This window comes from Bactrocera dorsalis, chromosome 6, assembly GCF_023373825.1.
Source record: "Bactrocera dorsalis isolate Fly_Bdor chromosome 6, ASM2337382v1, whole genome shotgun sequence".
NCBI lineage: Eukaryota > Metazoa > Arthropoda > Insecta > Diptera > Tephritidae > Bactrocera > Bactrocera dorsalis.
The window spans coordinates 20,787,049-20,808,265 of record NC_064308.1 but is presented as its reverse complement, the minus strand read 5'-3'; the positions used below and the strand labels follow the sequence as shown (position 1 = coordinate 20,808,265).

General features: G+C 37.6%; 1 protein-coding gene across 4 annotated transcripts in view; it reads left to right on the top strand.

Moving 5' to 3' along the window:
* The window catches only part of LOC105233888 (basic-leucine zipper transcription factor A), a 222,175-nt gene that overhangs the window by 12,004 nt on the left and 188,954 nt on the right, over positions 1-21,217 (top strand). For all 4 annotated transcript variants that reach the window (XM_049460284.1, XM_049460283.1, XM_049460273.1 and 1 more), the window contains exon 2: positions 1,522-1,565. In XM_049460284.1, coding sequence (XP_049316241.1) covers positions 1,554-1,565 — 12 coding nt within the window. In that variant the 5' untranslated portion in view covers positions 1,522-1,553. The remainder of the gene's footprint in view (positions 1-1,521; positions 1,566-21,217) is intronic.

The window sequence follows — 21,217 nt, the reverse complement described above, 5'->3', positions numbered from 1 at the left end:
ACCATATAGCAGGACGGGAATTATGAGTGACTTATAGAGTTTGATTTTTGTTCGTCGAGAGAAGACTTTACTTCTCAATTGCCTACTCAGTCCGAAAGAGGACATGTTGGCAAGAGTAATCCTGCGTTGGATTTCCATGTTGACATTGTCGGTGGTGTTTATACTGGTTCCTAAATATACGAAACTATCTACAACGTCAAGTTATGAAAGCTACTCTTGTATTGGTGAAAAAGCGTTGGCTGCTCAATATGACCGTATGCGAAAATATGACCCACGCCTTTGTAATATACCATAAGTAATTTTGGGTCAATATTACTGTCAGTTTATATTAAGAATTATTTTTCTAATTTTAGTTTGAAGTAATTTATTTTTGGTCAATAGTACTGCCAGTTTTAATGTAATTATGTGTTGGGTCAATAAAAATGGCAGTTTCTATTAAGAATTATTTTTCTAATTTTAGTTTGAAGTGTTTTAAAAACACGTTTTTTAGGTTTTAAAGCTATATTTATTCTTAAGTTGGTTAGCATTTTGAATCAATTAATTTTTGAACTTTCGGACTTTTTCTTCAAAGAGGTTTCTTTAGTTCATTAGAGTCTACCGAAGGCTTTATAGCTTTTATGACAACTATGTTTTGAGAGTTCGTCAGTTAAAAGAATAATATTTTTTCATGATTTGGCAAAAATTTTAGAACTTCCAAAAACTTTTCTCTTTTTAGGTTAGCACTTTTGTTTCAGCAATACTATCATATTTCCCGTATAGATAATATAATTCTTTTTAAACTTGCGGTTAGTTTTGTTCAAGTAAAATTAAGTTGGTGGTGGAGGAATTGATTGTCGAATTATCAGTTCAGACCTTGTTCTAGCGCCATTATAGTGATTATTGACTTCTCGGATGACTTTATACCGTATGTATATGCCAATACGTGTGATATTTAAATTCATGCCCACTTAATATTTGAACACACAGGGTCTAATTGGATCTAGCCCCAATGCACTTAATACAAAAGGCAAGTCATATAAATTTGGGTAAGTTAATTTTTTCAAAACTTATTCTACACGATTATAAAACAAGGGTGTACTATTAAATAGTTCTCTCCATTAGTTTTTCTAAGAATATTTTGTCAAGCATTTTACCGATTAGTGAATTTAGACAGTTTTAAATGCCTAATACCGTAGGGTTTGTGTTCAGTTTTAGTATCTTCAATTATGGAACATTTTTTATGAGTTTATTACTGTGGTAAGTTGCTATAAACTCGCTTAAACACCTGCAATGTCTTCGATCCTTGGCGTAGAGTCATGAAAGTGCTATTTTATCTAAAATCGGTTTTAGCATTCTTGCTTTCATTTATTTACTACACATACATATGTGTGTATGGTAGATACGCTATTTCCGAATTTTGCCTAGTGCACTTTTACCGAACTTAAAGATGTTTAATAGATGAGTTTTTACACATAATTAAAATCTTGAACAACGGATGCATATTTTAAAATAACACTAATAAATCTTTTTTTAATTTTACAGATTTTTGTAATATTACCTAAACCAAAATCGTCATGGAGTCAAAGGTAAGAACCTCAGAGTTGTTGCTCCTTTTACTGTTTCCTACGTATATTTTTGGTATTATAACATAACATTACAATAGTAAATTCAGTAGCACGCTTGTACAATGTTGCATACAGCAATCCATGTTGTTAAATATTGGCAAGGCTTTCTTATTAACTCTAAAAAAGCTAAAAAAAAGTAAAATTGCAGCAACAATTACATTTAGTCATATGTTTTTACACTTTTAGAAATTTTTGTCATCACTTCGATTCATTATTACTTTAGACGTGGTTATTGTCCGATTTCGCTATTTTCACAAGGTGGCATAGAAATATGAAAAAAATACAACGCACCAAATTTCGTCGAAATCCGTCAGTCGGGTCTCGAGATATGAGATTTCACCAAAAAGTCACAGAAGAAGTTCCTTCCTACAATCTCGATGGTAAAACTTAATGTCTTTAACGTGTTTAGTTATTGATTTATCGCGCTTTTAGTAGTTTTTGCCAGAACCGTCATATGGGGAGTGAACGGGGTTTTTATCCGATTTGGTGTATTTTCGCAATATTGGTCGAATTTCTTATAAAATTTATTCTGAACGAATTTGGTTGTTGTCGCTTAAGTGGTTTAGGAGATATATACATTAAACTTATTAAAGGGCTGGACCACGCCCCCTTTTTCAATTTTTTTTACCAAAAATTGCCCCTGGCTACTGCGGTACTCCGTTCAAATATGTTTTATACCTTAATTTAGTGCTTAGTTATGGCACTTGTATATTTTCGGTTAATGGCGATTTGTGGGCGTGGCAGTGGTCAGATTACGCCCATCTACGAACTCGAACTTTTTTTGTACTAAGAAACCTGCATACCAAGTTTCATCAAGATATCTAAATTTTCATTCAAGTTACAGCTTGCACGGACGGACGGACAGACACAACCGGATTTCAACTTTTCTCGTCACCCTGATCATTTATACGAGGTGTGTTCAAAAAGTATCGCGAATTTTGTGTTTTTTCAAAAATTATTTATTTATTCATGAATATCTATTTTGTCCCCTTCAAAGTAATCCCCATGAGATATTATACACCTGTGCCAACGGTTTTTTCAATCTTCGAAGCACATCAAAAAATCATTTTTTTTTTATCTTCTTCAGCTCCTCCTTCGATGCCGTCTTTATCTCGTCAAGAGAAGCGTAACGTCGTTCTTTCATGGGCCTCTTCAGTTTAGGGAACAAGAAAAAGTCACAGGGGGCCAGATCTGGGGAATACGGTGGCTGCGGCATCATTAGTGTGTTGTTTTTGGCCAAAAAGTCGCGCACAAGCAACGATGTGTGTGAGCAGGGGCGTTATCGTGGTGCAAAAGCCAATTTTTGTTCTTCCACAAATCCGGGCGTTTCTGGCGGATTGCTTCGCGCAAATTGTGCATAACTTGCAGGTAATATTCCTTATTGACCGTTCTTCCCTGTGGCAAGAACTCATGATGCACCACGCCCCTGCAATCGAAGAAAACTGTCAGTTACGATTCGCGATATTTTGAACACACCTCGTATATATGTAACCCTTCATCTACCTCGTTTACTATTAGGTGATATGTAAAGGGTGATTTTTTAAGAGCTTGATAACTTTTTTTAAAAAAAAAACGCATAAAATTTGCAAAATCTCATCGGTTCTTTATTTGAAACGTTAGATTGGTTCATGACATTTACTTTTTGAAGATAATTTCATTTAAATGTTGACCGCGGCTGCGTCTTAGGTGGTCCATTCGGAAAGTCCAATTTTGGGCAACTTTTTCGAGCATTTCGGCCGGAATAGCCCGAATTTCTTCGGAAATGTTGTCTTCCAAAGCTGGAATAGTTGCTGGCTTATTTCTGTAGACTTTAGACTTGACGTAGCCCCACAAAAAATAGTCTAAAGGCGTTAAATCGCATGATCTTGGTGGCCAACTTACGGGTCCATTTCTTGAGATGAATTGTTGTCCGAAGTTTTCCCTCAAAATGGCCATAGAATCGCGAGCTGTGTGGCATGTAGCGCCATCTTGTTGAAACCACATGTCAACCAAGTTCAGTTCTTCCATTTTTGGCAACAAAAAGTTTGTTAGCATCGAACGATAGCGATCGCCATTCACCGTAACGTTGCGTCCAACAGCATCTTTGAAAAAATACGGTCCAATGATTCCACCAGCGTACAAACCACACCAAACAGTGCATTTTTCGGGATGCATGGGCAGTTCTTGAACGGCTTCTGGTTGCTCTTCACCCCAAATGCGGCAATTTTGCTTATTTACGTAGCCATTCAACCAGAAATGAGCCTCATCGCTGAACAAAATTTGTCGATAAAAAAATTTCGAACCGAACACTGATTTTGGTAATAAAATTCAATGATTTGCAAGCGTTGCTCGTTAGTAAGTCTATTCATGATGAAATGTCAAAGCATACTGAGCATCTTTCTCTTTGACACCATGTCTGAAATCCCACGTGATCTGTCAAATACTAATGCATGAAAATCCTAACCTCAAAAAAATCACCCGTTACAACAGTTAGATGAACAAAACTATAATAACCTGTAGCAACTGGTTGCAAGGGTATAAAAATCTTGTGGAATTTTCAGTTGGGTATTCTACGATAATTATATCAAATATATAAATAGTTGATTAATCCCCTAAAAAGATAATGCGTAAATTACGAATACATATCTGTACCTTGCATTTTGATGACACTGTTATGTGTATTATAATACTGCAATGTTCAACGCTGGTTTTCTAATGATACTTAGTACAAAATATATGGTATGTGTTACATAGACATAATACCTTAAATTATTCGTGGTTTCACACTATTTACATATGATTTGCCTAACAAATGAAAATAAGAAGACTAAAATTCTGTTCAAATTCAAACTCGATGTCATGAATACGAGTACATACCATTATTAAGCAATCACAAGGTCATCAATTGAAAACTATATATGTACTAGCTGACCCCGCATACGTTGTCCTGCGTGACATTATATGTTTTGAAATGAAAAGAAAGTTGAATTTTCGTTGTGTTAAAAATATTTTATTTTGGATTTTTCCAAATTTTTTTTTTCAATGTAACGCAGTTTGACAAACAATATTTTTTGGTTTCTTTTCCGGAACGTAAAAGTACAGAGAACATGGTTGTCCAACTCGGGAACACGCCACGTATAACTGGCACGCACTCATGCAATCGTAGTTACGATAATTTGGCAAATTTGGCATAAACATTCGTGATGAGTTCATTTTTCGTTGATATCAAACCACTGGAACCGAAATTTGCCTATTTCCAATTCTTATCGAATACGATGTAAAATGTCTTCGGCAATGTAATCTTGTTCGTATTCCAAAATTGACGCGGATTTGAAGGCTGATATGTCCAAATGACCACCGCGAAAAGTGTGCGAACTTCAGTGGCATGCAAAGTGGGTTATGTAAATTCGTCCTAGGGAATTAGTTGAGAACACACCTGGATGTCATTCTACTGGTTGGCCTTGCTTTCTGCGTAACTATTTGCATTCCATGTATAATATCAAGGCATTTCCGAATAGAGCAATGTTCTCGCAAACGAATCACTGACGCAAGTTGAGAAAAAACTCGTCAATGTCAATGACAATGTTGTTGGAAGTGTTTCCGCTGGCTTTACTGTATTCTCTGGGTTGAAAAACACTCTTTGGCCATTCTCAAAATGAACTGCGAGACGCACAACAGTCGAAAAACGTTCATAAATTGCAAAAGTAAATACCCTACAAGGCGCTTTATTGCAGTTCACGTATCGACCGTATCGTTCAAGACCAATAGCCACCATATTGGTTCCTTTGGTAACGTACTTACCAACGTATTTTATAGATTACACCAAACTACAATACTAAACATTGATATGAGTTTTGAATGTGAATTAGACAACAGTGGAGAATATAGGACGATCCATATGTTGTCAACTTCGATATTCACTACTCTAAGTTGTATAGTCGTATGATGAGCTACGACGATAGAGTGGATATCCATCATTTCCAGTTTGCGATTCCGAAAGAAAAGCAAGTGGATAGTGTTCCGTGCATTTATTGTTAGACATACAAACCGAAGTGGGATTGTGGTGTCCGCAAGGTCCAAGAACCGTATTGGTTTTCATCACTTTGTATAATAGTGGATCTTTCTCTGTATCAGGAATTTCCGCATAAATGATTTCATCAATTTGATCTGGTGGAACCACTATCCACCATCCAAAGAAGAACATCGTAACTGTTGTTTGAAAAGTCGTGCTGTGACAAAGTGACGATCGCTTGCTGATTGACCCCGACCCATAAATCCACACGTACTATATGTCATCGCATCCTGGGAGTACTCGTTCATGTGCCTTGGCGTTGATGGCAAAAGGAACACCGACCGATATTAGCGGGACCTCTTCGTGGCTTCGTAACAAATTTCAATCTGTAATTGACCACTTAGTTTGAAACACACATAAAGTTTTCACTGAATAATTTTCAAACATTTTTTTTAAATAGCCGGAATAAAAGAGCAAGCGACCGAAATTGAACGTTTCAAATAATTTACAAATCAAAATATTGAAAAAACACAAGAAAAAAGAATTGTATGAAAAAAGTCAAATTTTGGAAATTTCCATTTTTTTGACTTTTACTTATGAAAAGTTCTTTTTTAATTTTGGAACCTTTCCAGTTCCACAGCGAACAACTTCTGAAAATTTCATAAAGATTAGTTTCGCCGTTCTCGAGCCTTAGCGTTACTAACAAACAAACATTCATTTTTACTTACATATGTATAGTATATACAAAATAAAACGTTTGTATGGGAAAAAGAAAGGGACTGTTTTTAGGCGTTTTCCGGCAACTTTCGTATTTTTTTTTTACATAAGAACCTTCTCCTAATAATAACAAATACAACAAAAAAAAAAAAAAAAAAATTAGTGAAATCGGTCCAGCCATTCACGCGTGATGCCGTGACAGCCGGAAACGGGTTTCATTTATATATATATAGATTTATAACTTCTCTTAAACAACAAATTAGGAAGAGGAAGCGAGCTACATAAAAGGAGTGTATGTCAATAATTGTTAAATATTGTATATGAAACCGGTTAATAACTCATTCACCACACCATAAAAATTGTTAACATTTAATATCACTTTACCAGTATTTTCTATGAATATACTATTAGGTCTACAACTTTGCTTCCGCCGTTTTTTTTGTAAATTTAAGGCTTTATTGTATAAAAACGGTCCAAAAGTGTTTTCCTTATTCCCTCAAAAAACAATGTTTAATTAACACACAAAATACTTTATGATCCATTTTGTTGTAAACTAACACAAGTTCTTCTTCTTCTTAATTGGCGTAGACACCGCTTATGCGATTATAGCCGAGTCAACAACAGCTCGCCAGTTGTTTCTTCTTTTCGCTACGTGGCGCCAATTGGATATTCCAAGCGAGGCCAGGTCCTTCTCCACTTGGTCCTTCCACCGGAGTGGAGGTCTTCCTCTTCCTCTGCTTCCCGCGGCGGGTACTGCGTTGAATACTTTCAGAGCTGGAGTGTTTTCGTCCATCCGGACAACATGACCTAGCCAGCGTAGCCGCTGTCTTTTAATTCGCTGAACTATGTCAATGTCGTCGTATATCTCGTACAGCTCATCGTTCCATCGAATGCGATATTCGCCGTGGCCAACGCGCAAAGGACCATAAATCTTTCGCAGAACTTTTCTCTCGAAAACTCGCAACGTCGACTCATCTGTTGTTGACATCGTCCAGGCCTCTGCACCATATAGCAGGACGGGAATTATGAGTGACTTATAGAGTTTGGTTTTTGTTTGTCGAGAGAGGACTTTGCTTCTCAATTGCCTACTTAGTCCGAAGTAGCACCTGTTGGCAAGAGTTATCCTGCATTGGATTTCTAGGCTGACGTTGTTGGTGGTGTTTACGCTGGTTCCAAGATAGACGAAATTATCTACAACTTCAAAGTTATGACTGTCAACAGTGACGTGAGTGCCAAGTCGCGAGTGCGACGACTGTTTGTTTGATGACAGGAGATATTTCGTCTTGCCCTCGTTCACTGCCAGACCCATTTGTTTTGCTTCCTTGTCCAGTCTGGAGAAAGCAGAACTAACGGCGCGGGTGTTGAGGCCTATGATATCAATATCATCGGCATACGCCAGCAGTTGTACACTCTTATAGAAGATGGTACCTTCTCTGTTGAGTTCTGCAGCTCGAACTATTTTCTCCAGAAGCAGGTTGAAAAAGTCGCACGATAGGGAATCACCTTGCCTGAAACCTCGTTTGGTATCGAACGGCTCGGAGAGGTCCTTCCCGATCCTGACGGAGCTTTTCGTGTTGCTCAACGGCAGTTTACGCAGCCGTATTAGCTTTGCGGGGATACCAAATTCAGACATCGCGGCATAAAGGCAGCTCCTTTTCGTGCTGTCGAAAGCAGCTTTGAAATCGACGAATAGGTGGTGAGTGTCGATTCTCCTTTCACGGATCTTTTCCAAGATTTGGCGCATGGTGAATATCTGGTCGGTTGTTGATTTACCAGGTCTGAAGCCACACTGATAAGGTCCAATCAGTTTGTTGACGGTGGGCTTTAATCTTTCACACAATACGCTCGACAGAACCTTATATGCGATGTTGAGGAGGCTTATCCCACGGTAGTTGGCGCAGATTGTGGGGTCTCCTTTTTTATGGATTGGGCAGAGGACACTTAAATTCCAATCGTTGGGCATGCTCTCATCCGACCATATTTTACAAAGAAGTTGATGCATGCTCCTTATCAGTTCTTCGCCGCCGTGTTTGAATAGCTCGGCCGGCAATCCATCGGCCCCTGCCGCTTTGTTGTTCTTCAGGCGAGCAATTGCTATTCGAACTTCTTCATGATCGGGCAATGGAACGTCTGCTCCATCGTCATCGATTGGGGAATCGGGTTCGCCTTCTCCCGGTGTTGTGCTATCACTGCCATTCAGCAGGTTGGAGAAGTGTTCCCTCCATAATTTAAGTATGCTCTGGGCATCGGTAACTAGATCACCTTGGGGGGTTCTACAGGAGTATGCTCCGGTCTTGAAACCTTCTGTAAGTCGCCGCATCTTTTCGTAGAATTTTCGAGCATTACCCCTGTCGGCCAGCTTATCGAGCTGTTCGTACTCACGCATTTCGGCCTCTTTCTTCTTCTGTCTGCAAATGCGTCTCGCTTCCCTCTTCAACTCTCGGTATCTATCCCATCCCGCACGTGTTGTGGTCGATCGTAACGTTGCGAGGTAGGCAGCCTGTTTTCTCTCCGCTGCGAAACGGCACTCCTCGTCGTACCAGCTGTTCTTTTGCACTTTCCGAAAACCAATGGTTTCGGTTGCAGCTGTACGTAAGGAGTTTGAAATGCCGTCCCACAGTTCCCTTATACCGAGTTGTTGACGAGTGCTCTCAGAGAGCAGGAGTGCAAGCCGAGTAGCGAATCGTTCGGCTATATGTTGTGATTGCAGCTTCTCGACGTCGAACCTTCCTTGTGTTTGTTGGCGTGCGTTTTTTGCTGCACAGAGGCGGGTGCGAATCTTAGCTGCAACAAGATAGTGGTCCGAGTCGATGTTAGGACCTCGGAGCGCACGCACATCTAAAACACTGGAGACGTGTCTTCCGTCTATCACAACATGATCGATCTGGTTGGTAGTTTTTCGATCCGGAGACAGCCAGGTAGCTTGATGGATGATGGATTTTCTTATGCTGGAATCTAGTACTACAGATAACCATATTTCGGGCCCCGGCGAAGTCGATCAGCCTCAACCCATTTGGGGAAGTTTCGTCGTGGAGGCTGAATTTACCGACCGTAGTACCAAAGATACCTTCTTTACCCACCCTGGCGTTGAAGTCGCCAAGCACGATTTTTACATCGTGACGGGGGCATCTCACATAAGTGCGCTCCAAGCACTCATAAAAGGCATCTTTGGTCACATCGTCCTTCTCTTCCGTCGGGGCGTGGGCGCAAATCAGCGATATGTTGAAGAACCTCGCTTTGATGCGGATTGTGGCTAGACGTTCATTCACCGCAGTGAATGATAGTACTCGGCGACGGAGTCTCTCTCCCACCACGAATCCCACACCAAACCTGCGCTCCTTTATATGGCCACTGTAGTAAATGTCACAAGGACCTACTCGTCTCTGTCCTTGTCCCGTCCATCGCATTTCTTGGACGGCGGTGATGTCAGCCTTTGTTTTCACGAGGACATCAACCAGCTGGGCAGCGGCACCTTCCCAATTAAGGGACCGGACATTCCAGGTGCATGCCCTCAATTCGTAGTCCTTAACACAAGTTACTTTACAAAAATTCTATATTTTTTTAATACCTAATAAAAAACATATAGATGGTAGTAGTAGAGTGATAGTATTATCTACATATGTATGTGCCTCAGTAAAACGTGGACGGGTCCTCAGCCGCACTTTTCTTGGAATTAAAAAATAAAAGCAAAATTTCCCGCAAATGTGGAGAATTAGGCTCAAAAAGTAACATATTCAGTTGAGAATAAGTTTGGGATGCAAACAGATCTCTACAAATATTTTGTTGGGCTATTGTTGACACAAATGTCCAAGATCGATAAAAAACGAATTAATCGATTTAATCGACGAGTGCTGGACCCTAGAGACATGTATTGGATATATTTAAAAATATCTGTGTTATACGCAGAAATTTCAATAAATTGCGAACTATTTATGTGATTGCATAGAGAGTACGATAACACTAATAAACACATAACGATTGTCTGTAGCTAAAGTTAAACAAATTGAAGATGTCTTCAAAAACTACCGAACATTTAAAAATTGAAGCTACAAGTGTTTAAAGAGTCCAATTGTCATACTTTTTTAATCGGTTAATTTAGATGCCTCTGAAGAACGATTCAATATTTAGTTGTATACATTGCTTACTTTATCTATTGAAGCCGTAACGGTTATAAGTATGTGTTTTTATGAGCCTGGTGATTTTCGTTTGTTAAAAGAAATGGTTCATAGATTTTTTTTCTTGAATTCTTGGCCAAAAACAATGCTATAACAATACCCCAGTCTTCACATTCGCCAGACATAGCTGCTGGGACCTTTCTCAAATTCCAAAAATGAAATAACTTTAAAGCGACGTCTTTATCTTTTAGTAATAATGCTTTGTGTGTTTTTGCGGCAACATGAGTTATATAATTTTATTAAATTTAATACATATTATTGTACAGCTTTTGAATTATATTAGAAAAAATTTTCGGTGAGAAATATTAATAAATAAGCCTGCGACGGTGAATCTTCAGAAGCCCCTTGAAAAAAGTGAAACATTATAAAGATAACTAAGTTCAATTAAAAGCAATACTTGATTGTAACGCGAAAAAAGTGTGCGAAAAAGTTAAGAATATTGGAAAAATGGATAGCAAAGTGCGCGTTGTTTATATTCTGTCATTTAAATATATTAAAATTTTTTTTGTTAATATATAATTTTATTGGCAATATACAAAGTACTTATCTCTGTTGCTGTAAACAGAAAGAAGGCGACAAGTTGCCTACTTATATTTGGTAAATTCAGCAAAATGCACGAAAGTTTTGTGCAGTACTTACAAAAGTAATGAATGTTGAGTGAGCGAACAATTTGAGCGGCAAAGAATAAAGAATTAGAAGACCTAACGTACGAGTTCACAATGTGGATATTGGATCAATGCATAAATTCAAACCTATTGGCTGAAAATGAAGCCATTAACTAATCAATTGAATATTTGAACTCCGTGAATGCGCCTGGCTTGCCAAAACACAATTTACACCTAATGTTTGGCTCTGTAGTAATAATGCTTTGAAACATAAACCAAGCAAAATGGTACGTGTTTGGTGATAAGTATGATTCGGAATATACCGATGTGTCGTTTGAGATTAAAATACTTCAATTTCCGATTCTGTCACTCGTAATGACCATTAACAAATTGCAATGTCAATCTTTTAAAATTTGTGCTTTGAATCTGTAATATGTAATGTATTCGGATGTTCAAGGGACGGAGAGTTATCTGCGTTGTTTGATCTTGCGCCTGATAATTATCATGCGACGAATAAAACTAGAACTACGCGCTTTCAGCGCCAACTAGCGAAAATACCGCAAGACTTTTCTGACAATCCAATATTTGTATTTCTTTAAAAAGGACTTAATTAAGTACAAAACCTGCTATTTGTTTCCTTTAAGGCAAAACAGAATTCACCGGGTCCTCTAGTCTATATATAAAAAAGAAAGCCGTGTTAGTTGCACTAGCTCAACCGGCTGAACTGATTTGGCTGAAAATTGGTGGGGAAGACATTCATAAATACCAAATTTCAAATCATAAGTCTGTGTTCAAAATTCTTATAAGAAGCATTTGAAAATTTTATTACTTCAAAAAAAGAAAGAAGTAAGTAAGTTTTTTTAGGACGAACCCGTCAGATATTTTTAATGTCACAACAAAAAATGACATTGACACTTTCGTCCCCAATGCATTGTGGCTACTTTGCTAGATTATGGGCGAATAACCAACCAAACGTGACATCTTATTCAAAAAATAGCGGAATAACTGCTGTGTTATTTAAACGGAAACGATGAAGTATATGCGTACAATTTCAAACTGATCCTTCCTCAAAAATAATACAATTGCTAAATATTTGGAATGGTAGCATAGAACTGCCACCAAACATGATAAATGTTATACCACGTGCAAGTTAACGATAGCCCCCGCATAGAAACCTTAGCATAACTGTAAACAAAATTGAATCTTTGCACTCTGCAATTACATTGCCTCATAAACTAGAAACATAATTCACTTTTCTGATTATTTAAGAATTCGATACGCTTTTTCCGCTCTGTATCCAAAAATCCATATCGCTCGCCCTCACACGAAGGCATAACAATAACAATCATAAATAAACCACTTAACATTCCGTTGGAATTTGATGTCACAGCTAAAAATGTAATTTAACACTTTGTTCTGGACTCAATCAAGCTGATGCTTACACTTCAGCTCTAACCTTAAGTAAACAAAACTAAATTGTATAAATACTAGTATTTTAGAAATAAAGAATTGATTTGTATCTTACAATCCAGAATAACCACAAGCGTTTTTATTTAATCCGCGCGTTCGCGGATGTAAAATATATATATTTTTTTAAAATTCCCTCGTTACGGGAATTAATTGGCGCCCAACGTGGGGCACGAATCAAAAAGTGCCTAATAAAGTTTAAATTTATTAAAAATATAAAAAATTTAGTTATTAAAAATTGTGAAAAATTGTAAAATTAAAAATATAAAAAATCGAGTTATTAAAAATTGTGGAAAATTGTAAAATTAAAAGTATAAAAAATCGAGTTATTAAAAATTATGAAAAATTGTAAAATTAAAAGTATAAAAAATCGCGTTATTAGAAAATTGTGAAATTAAAAAAAAATGCGTTATTAAAAATTATAAAATTAAAAGTATAAAAAATCAAGTTCTTAAAAACTGTGAAATTAAAAGTATAAAAAATCACGTTATTAAAAACTGTGAAATTGAAAGTATAAAAAATCTAGTAAAAAGTTACCACTAAAATAAGAAAGGGATAAACCTTTTAAGTAAGAACATTTAACGAAGTGACAATCGCAAGATAATATAAAAACAACAAGAATTTTTTTTAAATAATCTATTAGAAAAATAACAGTGACCAAAAAATGTGTAAGTGAAAAACTTCCACTCAAAAAATAACTGTCAAAGAGTGACTTAAAAGTGCAACAGAATAACAGCCAAGCAACAGGGGTAACAACATCAGCGGACGTGTCAACAGTAGTAGCAGCAGGCATAAAGGGAACAGCAGTAACACCAACAGCATCATCAGCAGAAATTTTAAAAGAGACAGCAGAATATATTTGTAAGTTAAAATTAAAATATTCTTGTATATTAGAAATGGGAAATAGCCCAAGTATCAAATATAAAAAATTGTCATATTGCGATTTTTGTAAGGGCGATCACGAAATTAAGAAATGTCCTAAACTAAGAAAATAAAGAAACAAAAACTATAACTAATAGTTTGTACAACCAATAAATTAAATAATTAAAAGCTGCAATTCACCACCGCAAGGGGGACCCTCCAGCTTATAACAAATTAAAATTCTCTGCGATTCACCACCCAAGGGACCCTCCAGAGAATTATATAAAATTAATTCAACCAAAATTTTTTTAAATTAAAACAATAATTAAAGGCTCGATCAGCCACATAATAAAAATATATTGAAACCGCGATTCACCACCGCAAGGGGGACCCTCCGGTTTATAACAAAGCTTAATTCTGCGATTCTGAACTTCAGACCCTCCAGAATAAAAAAGCATCTCTTCCTAGAAGGGATAAAATAAAAAAAATTAAAAAGAAAAGCCAGAAATTTAAAAATTAGACAAAATGGCTAACGGTGACGCTTTGACCGTAGACCTAATAACTCGCCTTATTGCTGACAGCAATATAGCATTACGTGAAGAAGTAGAGCAATTACGCTCACAAATAACAGTCAATACTACTAGTGCAACTGATTTTTTAACACAGACGATAGACGACAATATAGCCTGCCAAGAATCATTAGATGTAGTTAAATCCGTACCTGAATTTACTGGTAGGATCAATTCATATGTTAGTTGGAGAGAGGCAGCGCTTAACGCTATGAACCTATACGTGAGGGGCAGTAGAAAGTACTTTGCCGCACTCACAATACTAAGAAATAAAATAACGCATGATGCAAATGATGCATTAACAAATCACGGAACAGTACTAAATCTCGATGCAATTCTATCTAGTCTAGACATTGCATATGCGGACAAACGTCCAATACACATAATTGAACAAGAATTAAGCATCTTAAGGCAAAGTGCAATGTCGGTTGTAGAATACTACAATCTCGTCAACAAAAAGTTGACGCTATTAATTAACAAAACAATTATGACGCACGGAAACAACGCAGACTTGACCAAAGAGTTAAACAAAAAAAACAGAGAACATGCCTTAAGGATCTTCATAACAGGACTAAACACACTATTACGAGACATAATTTTCTCTTTAAGCCCACAAGATTTACCTGACGCTTTAGCAAAAGCTCAGGAACTTGAATCGAATAATCAAAGAGCCAAATTTGCTCAAAATTGTATGTATGACAGAAACAGAATGAAGCCAACGTACACAAATAATAATCTAAAATTTCCTCAAAGGAACAACCCTCGCAATACTAATACACATTAGTAACTCCAATGGATATAGGTCCATCTGTATCCAGACTTTATAACGGGTGATTTTTTTGAGGTTAGGATTTTCATGCATTAGTATTTGACAGATCACGTGGGATTTCAGACATGGTGTCAAAGAGAAAGATGCTCAGTATGCTTTGACATTTCATCATGAATAGACTTACTAACGAGCAACGCTTGCAAATCATTGAATTTTATTACCAAAATCAGTGTTCGGTTCGAAATGTGTTTCGCGCTTTAATTTTGTTCAGCGATGAGGCTCATTTCTGGTTGAATGGCTACGTAAATAAGCAAAATTGCCGCATTTGGGGTGAAGAGCAACCAGAAGCCGTTCAAGAACTGCCCATGCATCCCGAAAAATGCACTGTTTGGTGTGGTTTGTACGCTGGTGGAATCATTGGACCGTATTTTTTCAAAGATGCTGTTGGACGCAACGTTACGGTGAATGGCGATCGCTATCGTTCGATGCTAACAAACTTTTTGTTGCCAAAAATGGAAGAACTGAACTTGGTTGACATGTGGTTTCAACAAGATGGCGCTACATGCCACACAGCTCGCGATTCTATGGCCATTTTGAGGGAAAACTTCGGACAACAATTCATCTCAAGAAATGGACCCGTAAGTTGGCCACCAAGATCATGCGATTTAACGCCTTTAGACTATTTTTTGTGGGGCTACGTCAAGTCTAAAGTCTACAGAAATAAGCCAGCAACTATTCCAGCTTTGGAAGACAACATTTCCGAAGAAATTCGGGCTATTCCGGCCGAAATGCTCGAAAAAGTTGCCCAAAATTGGACTTTCCGAATGGACCACCTAAGACGCAGCCGCGGTCAACATTTAAATGAAATTATCTTCAAAAAGTAAATGTCATGAACCAATCTAACGTTTCAAATAAAGAACCGATGAGATTTTGCAAATTTTATGCGTTTTTTTTTAAAAAAAGTTATCAAGCTCTTAAAAAATCACCCTTAAATAGAGATTTTAATATGAGGGGACAACAAAGCACTAACAATTTTTATCAACAACAAAGAAATAGCAATAATAATCAAAATATAAAACCTATGCAAATAAATCCAAACTTTCAGGCCAATAGGGGGCTAAATCAGGAAGCCCATGGGGTAAAGCGGCAGAGAGAAAGCAATAATAGCTTTCGCCCGCAAGAAAAAAGTCAGCGAATTAACAATATGAACGAGAGCCATTTTTTAGGCGAAGAGGGGACGAACTCCCCTATCTCAAATTACATGACTCAAAATTAAATAAAACTTTAAAAGCTCTAATTGATACGGGGGCAACCTCATGCTACATTAAGCCGGGGTTTTATAATAATAAAAATGAATTAGCCATTTATAAGCGCATAAAAACCGTGAATGGCTGTTCCATAATAAAATTTTACCACTTAATTACCCTATTTGGAGTCGAAGAAATCTTCTATGAAATAGAAGGATTAAATCGGATCTCCTTTTAGGATACAATTTCCTTAAAAGTATTGAGGCACTCATCGATGTGTGCAATGGGAAAATTAATTATAGGGTAAAAAATAACTCGGAAAATGAAAAAAGTAGCATGAATATTTATTTTGAAAACAAAACTAAGGAACAAAAAGCTTCCAAAAAACTAGCCGAGAAAAGTATCGGTGATATTAAAAATGAAAAAAATAAAATTGTGGAACAAGCAAGTTCTACACCACCAGCCGAAGATTTTACCGGCAATATTATATTAAAAAAATTTATTTTGGGACAAAAAGGTCCTAAAACGCCAGCTGAAGATTTATACCAGCAAAATGAAAAGAATGATCATAAAAAAAAACATTATGGAACGAAAAAGTTCTACAAAGCCAGCCGATGACAATACCGGCAAATTATATAAAGAAAATATTGTGGAAAGAAAAAGTTCTACAAAGCCTGCCGATGATAATACCGGCAAATTATATAAAGAAAATATTGTGGAAAGAAAAAGTTCTACAACGCCAGCCGATGAATTTGCCGGCAACATAAACGATAATTATTCGATACTGGGTGAAAATGGCTCAGAAATTAATGATGATAATGATTATTATTCAGAAAAGAATTCCGAAAAGTTAGATATTGAAAATCAAGATGAAAGATTAACTCAGCTTAAAGCCAAAATAAAAGAAAAAATTGCTCAAATGCATTCAAATATTAATACAAGCTTTCCCTTCATGACAAATGTAAAAGCGGAAATAAGAATGAAAAATGAGGATCCGATATGGAGCAGACAATATCCATATCCTCTATCTGTAAACTCGTTTGTTAATGAGGAAATAAATAAAATGATTAACGATAATATAATAAGACCTAGTAAAAGTCCATATAACTCACCAATTTGGGTGGTACCAAAAAAGGGTACAAACGACAATGGAACACCAAAACTTAGAATGGTAATTGACTACAAAAAAATAAATGAGCATACAATTTCTGATCGTTATCCGATCCCGGATACAAACGTAATACTGTCTAATCTAGGCAAAGCAAAATATTTTTCAACCATTGATCTAGAATCAGGATTTCATCAAATTTTAATGACAGAAAATGATATTGAGAAAACAGCTTTTTCCGGTAATAATGGGAAATATGAATTTTTAAGGATGCCTTTTGGGTTAAAAAATGCCCCTAGAATTTTTCAGAGAGCTATGGATGATATATTGCGAGAACATATAGGAAAAATCTGTCACGTTTATATGGATGACATAATTATTTTTTCGAAAAACGTAACTCAACACTTAAAAGATTTAGAAACAATTACAAAAATATTAAAAAATGCTAATATGAAAATTTCATTAGAAAAATCAAAATTTTTCGCTGAAGAAATAGAGTTTTTGGGTTATATAGCAGCTCAAAATGTCATAAAAACAGACCCAAATAAAATAAAATTAATCTTAAACTATCCAATACCAAAAAGTTTGCGAGCATTAAGAGGATTTTTGGGACTTGCAGGATATTATCGTAAATTTGTTAAAGACTATGCTTCGATAGCCAAACCTTTGACAAAATACCTATCAGGAGAAAACGGTAGGATTTCTAAAAACAAATCAAAAAAATTTGAAATAACTCTAGATGAAGAAGGAATAAATGCATTTAATAAATTAAAAAAACAATTAGCTTCAGAAATGGAATTGATACAGCCTGACTACTCAAAAACATTTGTATTAACTACCGATGCATCTAACGTTGCAATGGGTGCGGTACTATCACAAGGGGGTAAACCAATAACCTTCATTTCAAAAACTCTTAATAAAACAGAAAGAAATTATGCAACTAATGAAAAAGAGCTTTATGCCAATGTTTGGTCATTAAAAAATCTACGAAATTACCTCTATGGTGTAACCAATTTGGAAATACACACTGATCACCAACCATTAACATTTGCTTTATCACCCCGTAATCCTAATCCAAAAATGAAAAGATGGCACGCATTAATAGAAGAATTTTCTCCAAAATTTGTATATCAACCCGGTAAATCCAATATTGTAGCTGACGCATTGTCGCGTCTTGAATTATATAACATTTCCGATGATTCCCACAGTCAGGAATCTCAACATTCAGCACAGAGTAGTGAAAGCGTTCAAATACAAGAAACACAAAAACCCATAAATCAATTTAAACAACAAATAATATTATGTAAGAACAGATTTACTGTCCATGAGTTAATTGAAACCTTTGGAAATGAAAGGCATTTAATAGAATTTGATACAGTAGAAAATTTAGTAACAATTTTGAAAGAATATATTCATCCAAAGCTAGTGACGGGGATTCACTGCACCGTTGAAGATTTGCATGAAGTCCAGGAAACTCTCAAACAAACTTTTCAGAACAAATTTGTACTACAAAACTTTTTCCAATGGATATTATTAATAGAGAAGATCAGTCCGGATTAATCGAACAAACCCATAATAGAGTTCATCGAAGCTATAATGAAAATATCAAACAAATTGAAAAATTATATTACTGGCCAGAAATGAGGAAAAGCATGAAAGAATACGTTCGAAATTGTATGATATGCAATAAAAATAAATATGATCGTCATCCCAAGAAAATACAAATAGGCAAAGCCCCAATTCCAGAAAAAGAAGGGGAACAACTTCATTTAGACATTTTCTACGCACAAAAACTCAAATTTATCACATGTATAGATGCTTATTCAAAATTTTTAGTATTAAAACATATAGAAGATAAATCGAATATTGAAGAAAATGTTTTAGAATTGCTTCAAAGCTTCACAGATGTAAAACAAATTACTTTAGACAACGAACCAAGCTTTACCACACCAACATTTAAATCCTTAATTCTTCTTCTTTACTGGCGTAGACACCGCTTACGCGATTATAGCCGAGTCAACAACAGCGCGCCAGTCGTTTCTTCTCTTCGCTACGTGGCGCCAATTGGATATTCCAAGCGAGGCCAGGTCCTTCTCCACTTGGTCCTTCCACCGGAGTGGAGGTCTTCCTCTTCCTCTGCTTCCCGCGGCGGGTACTGCGTCGAACACTTTCAGAGCTGGAGTGTTTTCATCCATCCGGACAACATGACCTAGCCAGCGTAGCCGCTGTCTTTTAATTCGCTGAACTATGTCAATGTCGTCGTATATCTCGTACAGCTCATCGTTCCATCGAATGCGATATTCGCCGTGGCCAACGCGCAAAGGACCATAAATCTTTCGCAGAACTTTTCTCTCGAAAACTCGCAACGTCGACTCATCGGTTGTTGTCATCGTCCAAGCCTCTGCACCATATAGCAGGACGGGAATTATGAGCGTCTTATAGAGTTTGGTTTTTGTTCGTCGAGAGAGGACTTTACTTTTCAATTGCCTACTCAGTCCGAAGTAGCACCTGTTGGCAAGAGTAATCCTGCGTTGGATTTCAAGGCTGACATTGTTGGTGGTGTTAACGCTGGTTCCTAAATAGACGAAATTATCTACAACTTCAAAGTTATGACTGTCAACAGTGACGTGGGGGCCAAGTCGCGAGTGCGACGACTGTTTGTTTGATGACAGGAGATATTTCGTCTTGCCCTCGTTCACTGCCAGACCCATTTGCGTTGCTTCCTTGTTCAGTCTGGAGAAAGCAGAACTAACGGCGCGGGTGTTGAGACCGATGATATCAATATCATCGGCATACGCCAGCAGCTGTACACTCTTATAAAAGATTGTACCTGCTCGGTTCAGTTCTGCAGCTCTAATAATTTTCTCCAGCAGCAGATTGAAAAAGTCGCACGATAGGGAGTCGCCTTGTCTGAAACCTCGTTTGGTATCGAACGGCTCGGAGAGGTCCTTCCCGATCCTGACGGAGCTTTTCGTGTTGCTCAACGTCAGTTTACACAGCCGTATTAGTTTTGCGGGGATACCAAATTCAGACATCGCGGCATAAAGGCAGCTCCTTTTCGTGCTGTCGAAAGCAGCTTTGAAATCGACGAATAGGTGGTGAGTGTCGATTCTCCTTTCACGGGTCTTTTCCAAGATTTGGCGCATGGTGAATATCTGGTCGGTTGTTGATTTACCAGGTCTGAAGCCACACTGATAAGGTCCAATCAGCTTGTTGACGGTGGGCTTTAATCTTTCACACAATACGCTCGATAGAACCTTGTATGCGATGTTGAGGAGGCTTATCCCACGGTAGTTGGCGCAGATTGTGGGGTCTCCTTTTTTATGGATTGGGCATAGCACACTTAAATTCCAATCGTTGGGCATGCTTTCGTCCGACCATACTTTAGAAAGAAGCTGTTGCATGCTGCTTATCAGTTCTTCGCCGCCGTGTTTGAATAGCTCGCCCGGCAATCCATTGGCCACCGCCGCTTTGTTGTTTTTCAGGCGGGTAATGCTATTCGCACTTCTTCATGGTCGGGCAATGGAACGTCTGCTCCATCGTCATCGATTGGGGAATCGGGTTTCGCCTTCTCCTGGCGGTGTGCGTTCACTGCCATTCAGCAGGCTGGAGAAGTGTTCCCTCCATAATCTAAGTATGCTCTGGGCATCGGTGGCTAGATCACCTTTGGGGGTTCTACAGGAGTATGCTCCGGTCTTGAAACCTTCTGTAAGCCGCCGCATTTTCTCGTAGAATTTTCGAGCATTACCCCTGTCGGCCAGCTTATCAAGCTGTTCGTACTCACGCATTTCGGCCTCTTTTTTCTTCTGTCTGCAAATGCGTCTCGCTTCCCTCTTCAACTCTCGGTATCTGTCCCATCCCGCACGTGTTGTGGTCGATCGTAACGTTGCGAGGTAGGCAGCCTGTTTTCTCTCCGCTGCGACACGGCACTCCTCGTCGTACCAGCTGTTCTTTTGCACTTTCCGAAAACCAATGGTTTCGGTTGCAGCTGTACGTAAGGAGTTTGAAATGCCATCCCACAGTTCCCTTATGCTGTGTGTTGTTTTTCATTGGGGGAGGTTTTTACGTGGCGGGTCCCAAACCCAGCGCACAACACTATGCAGG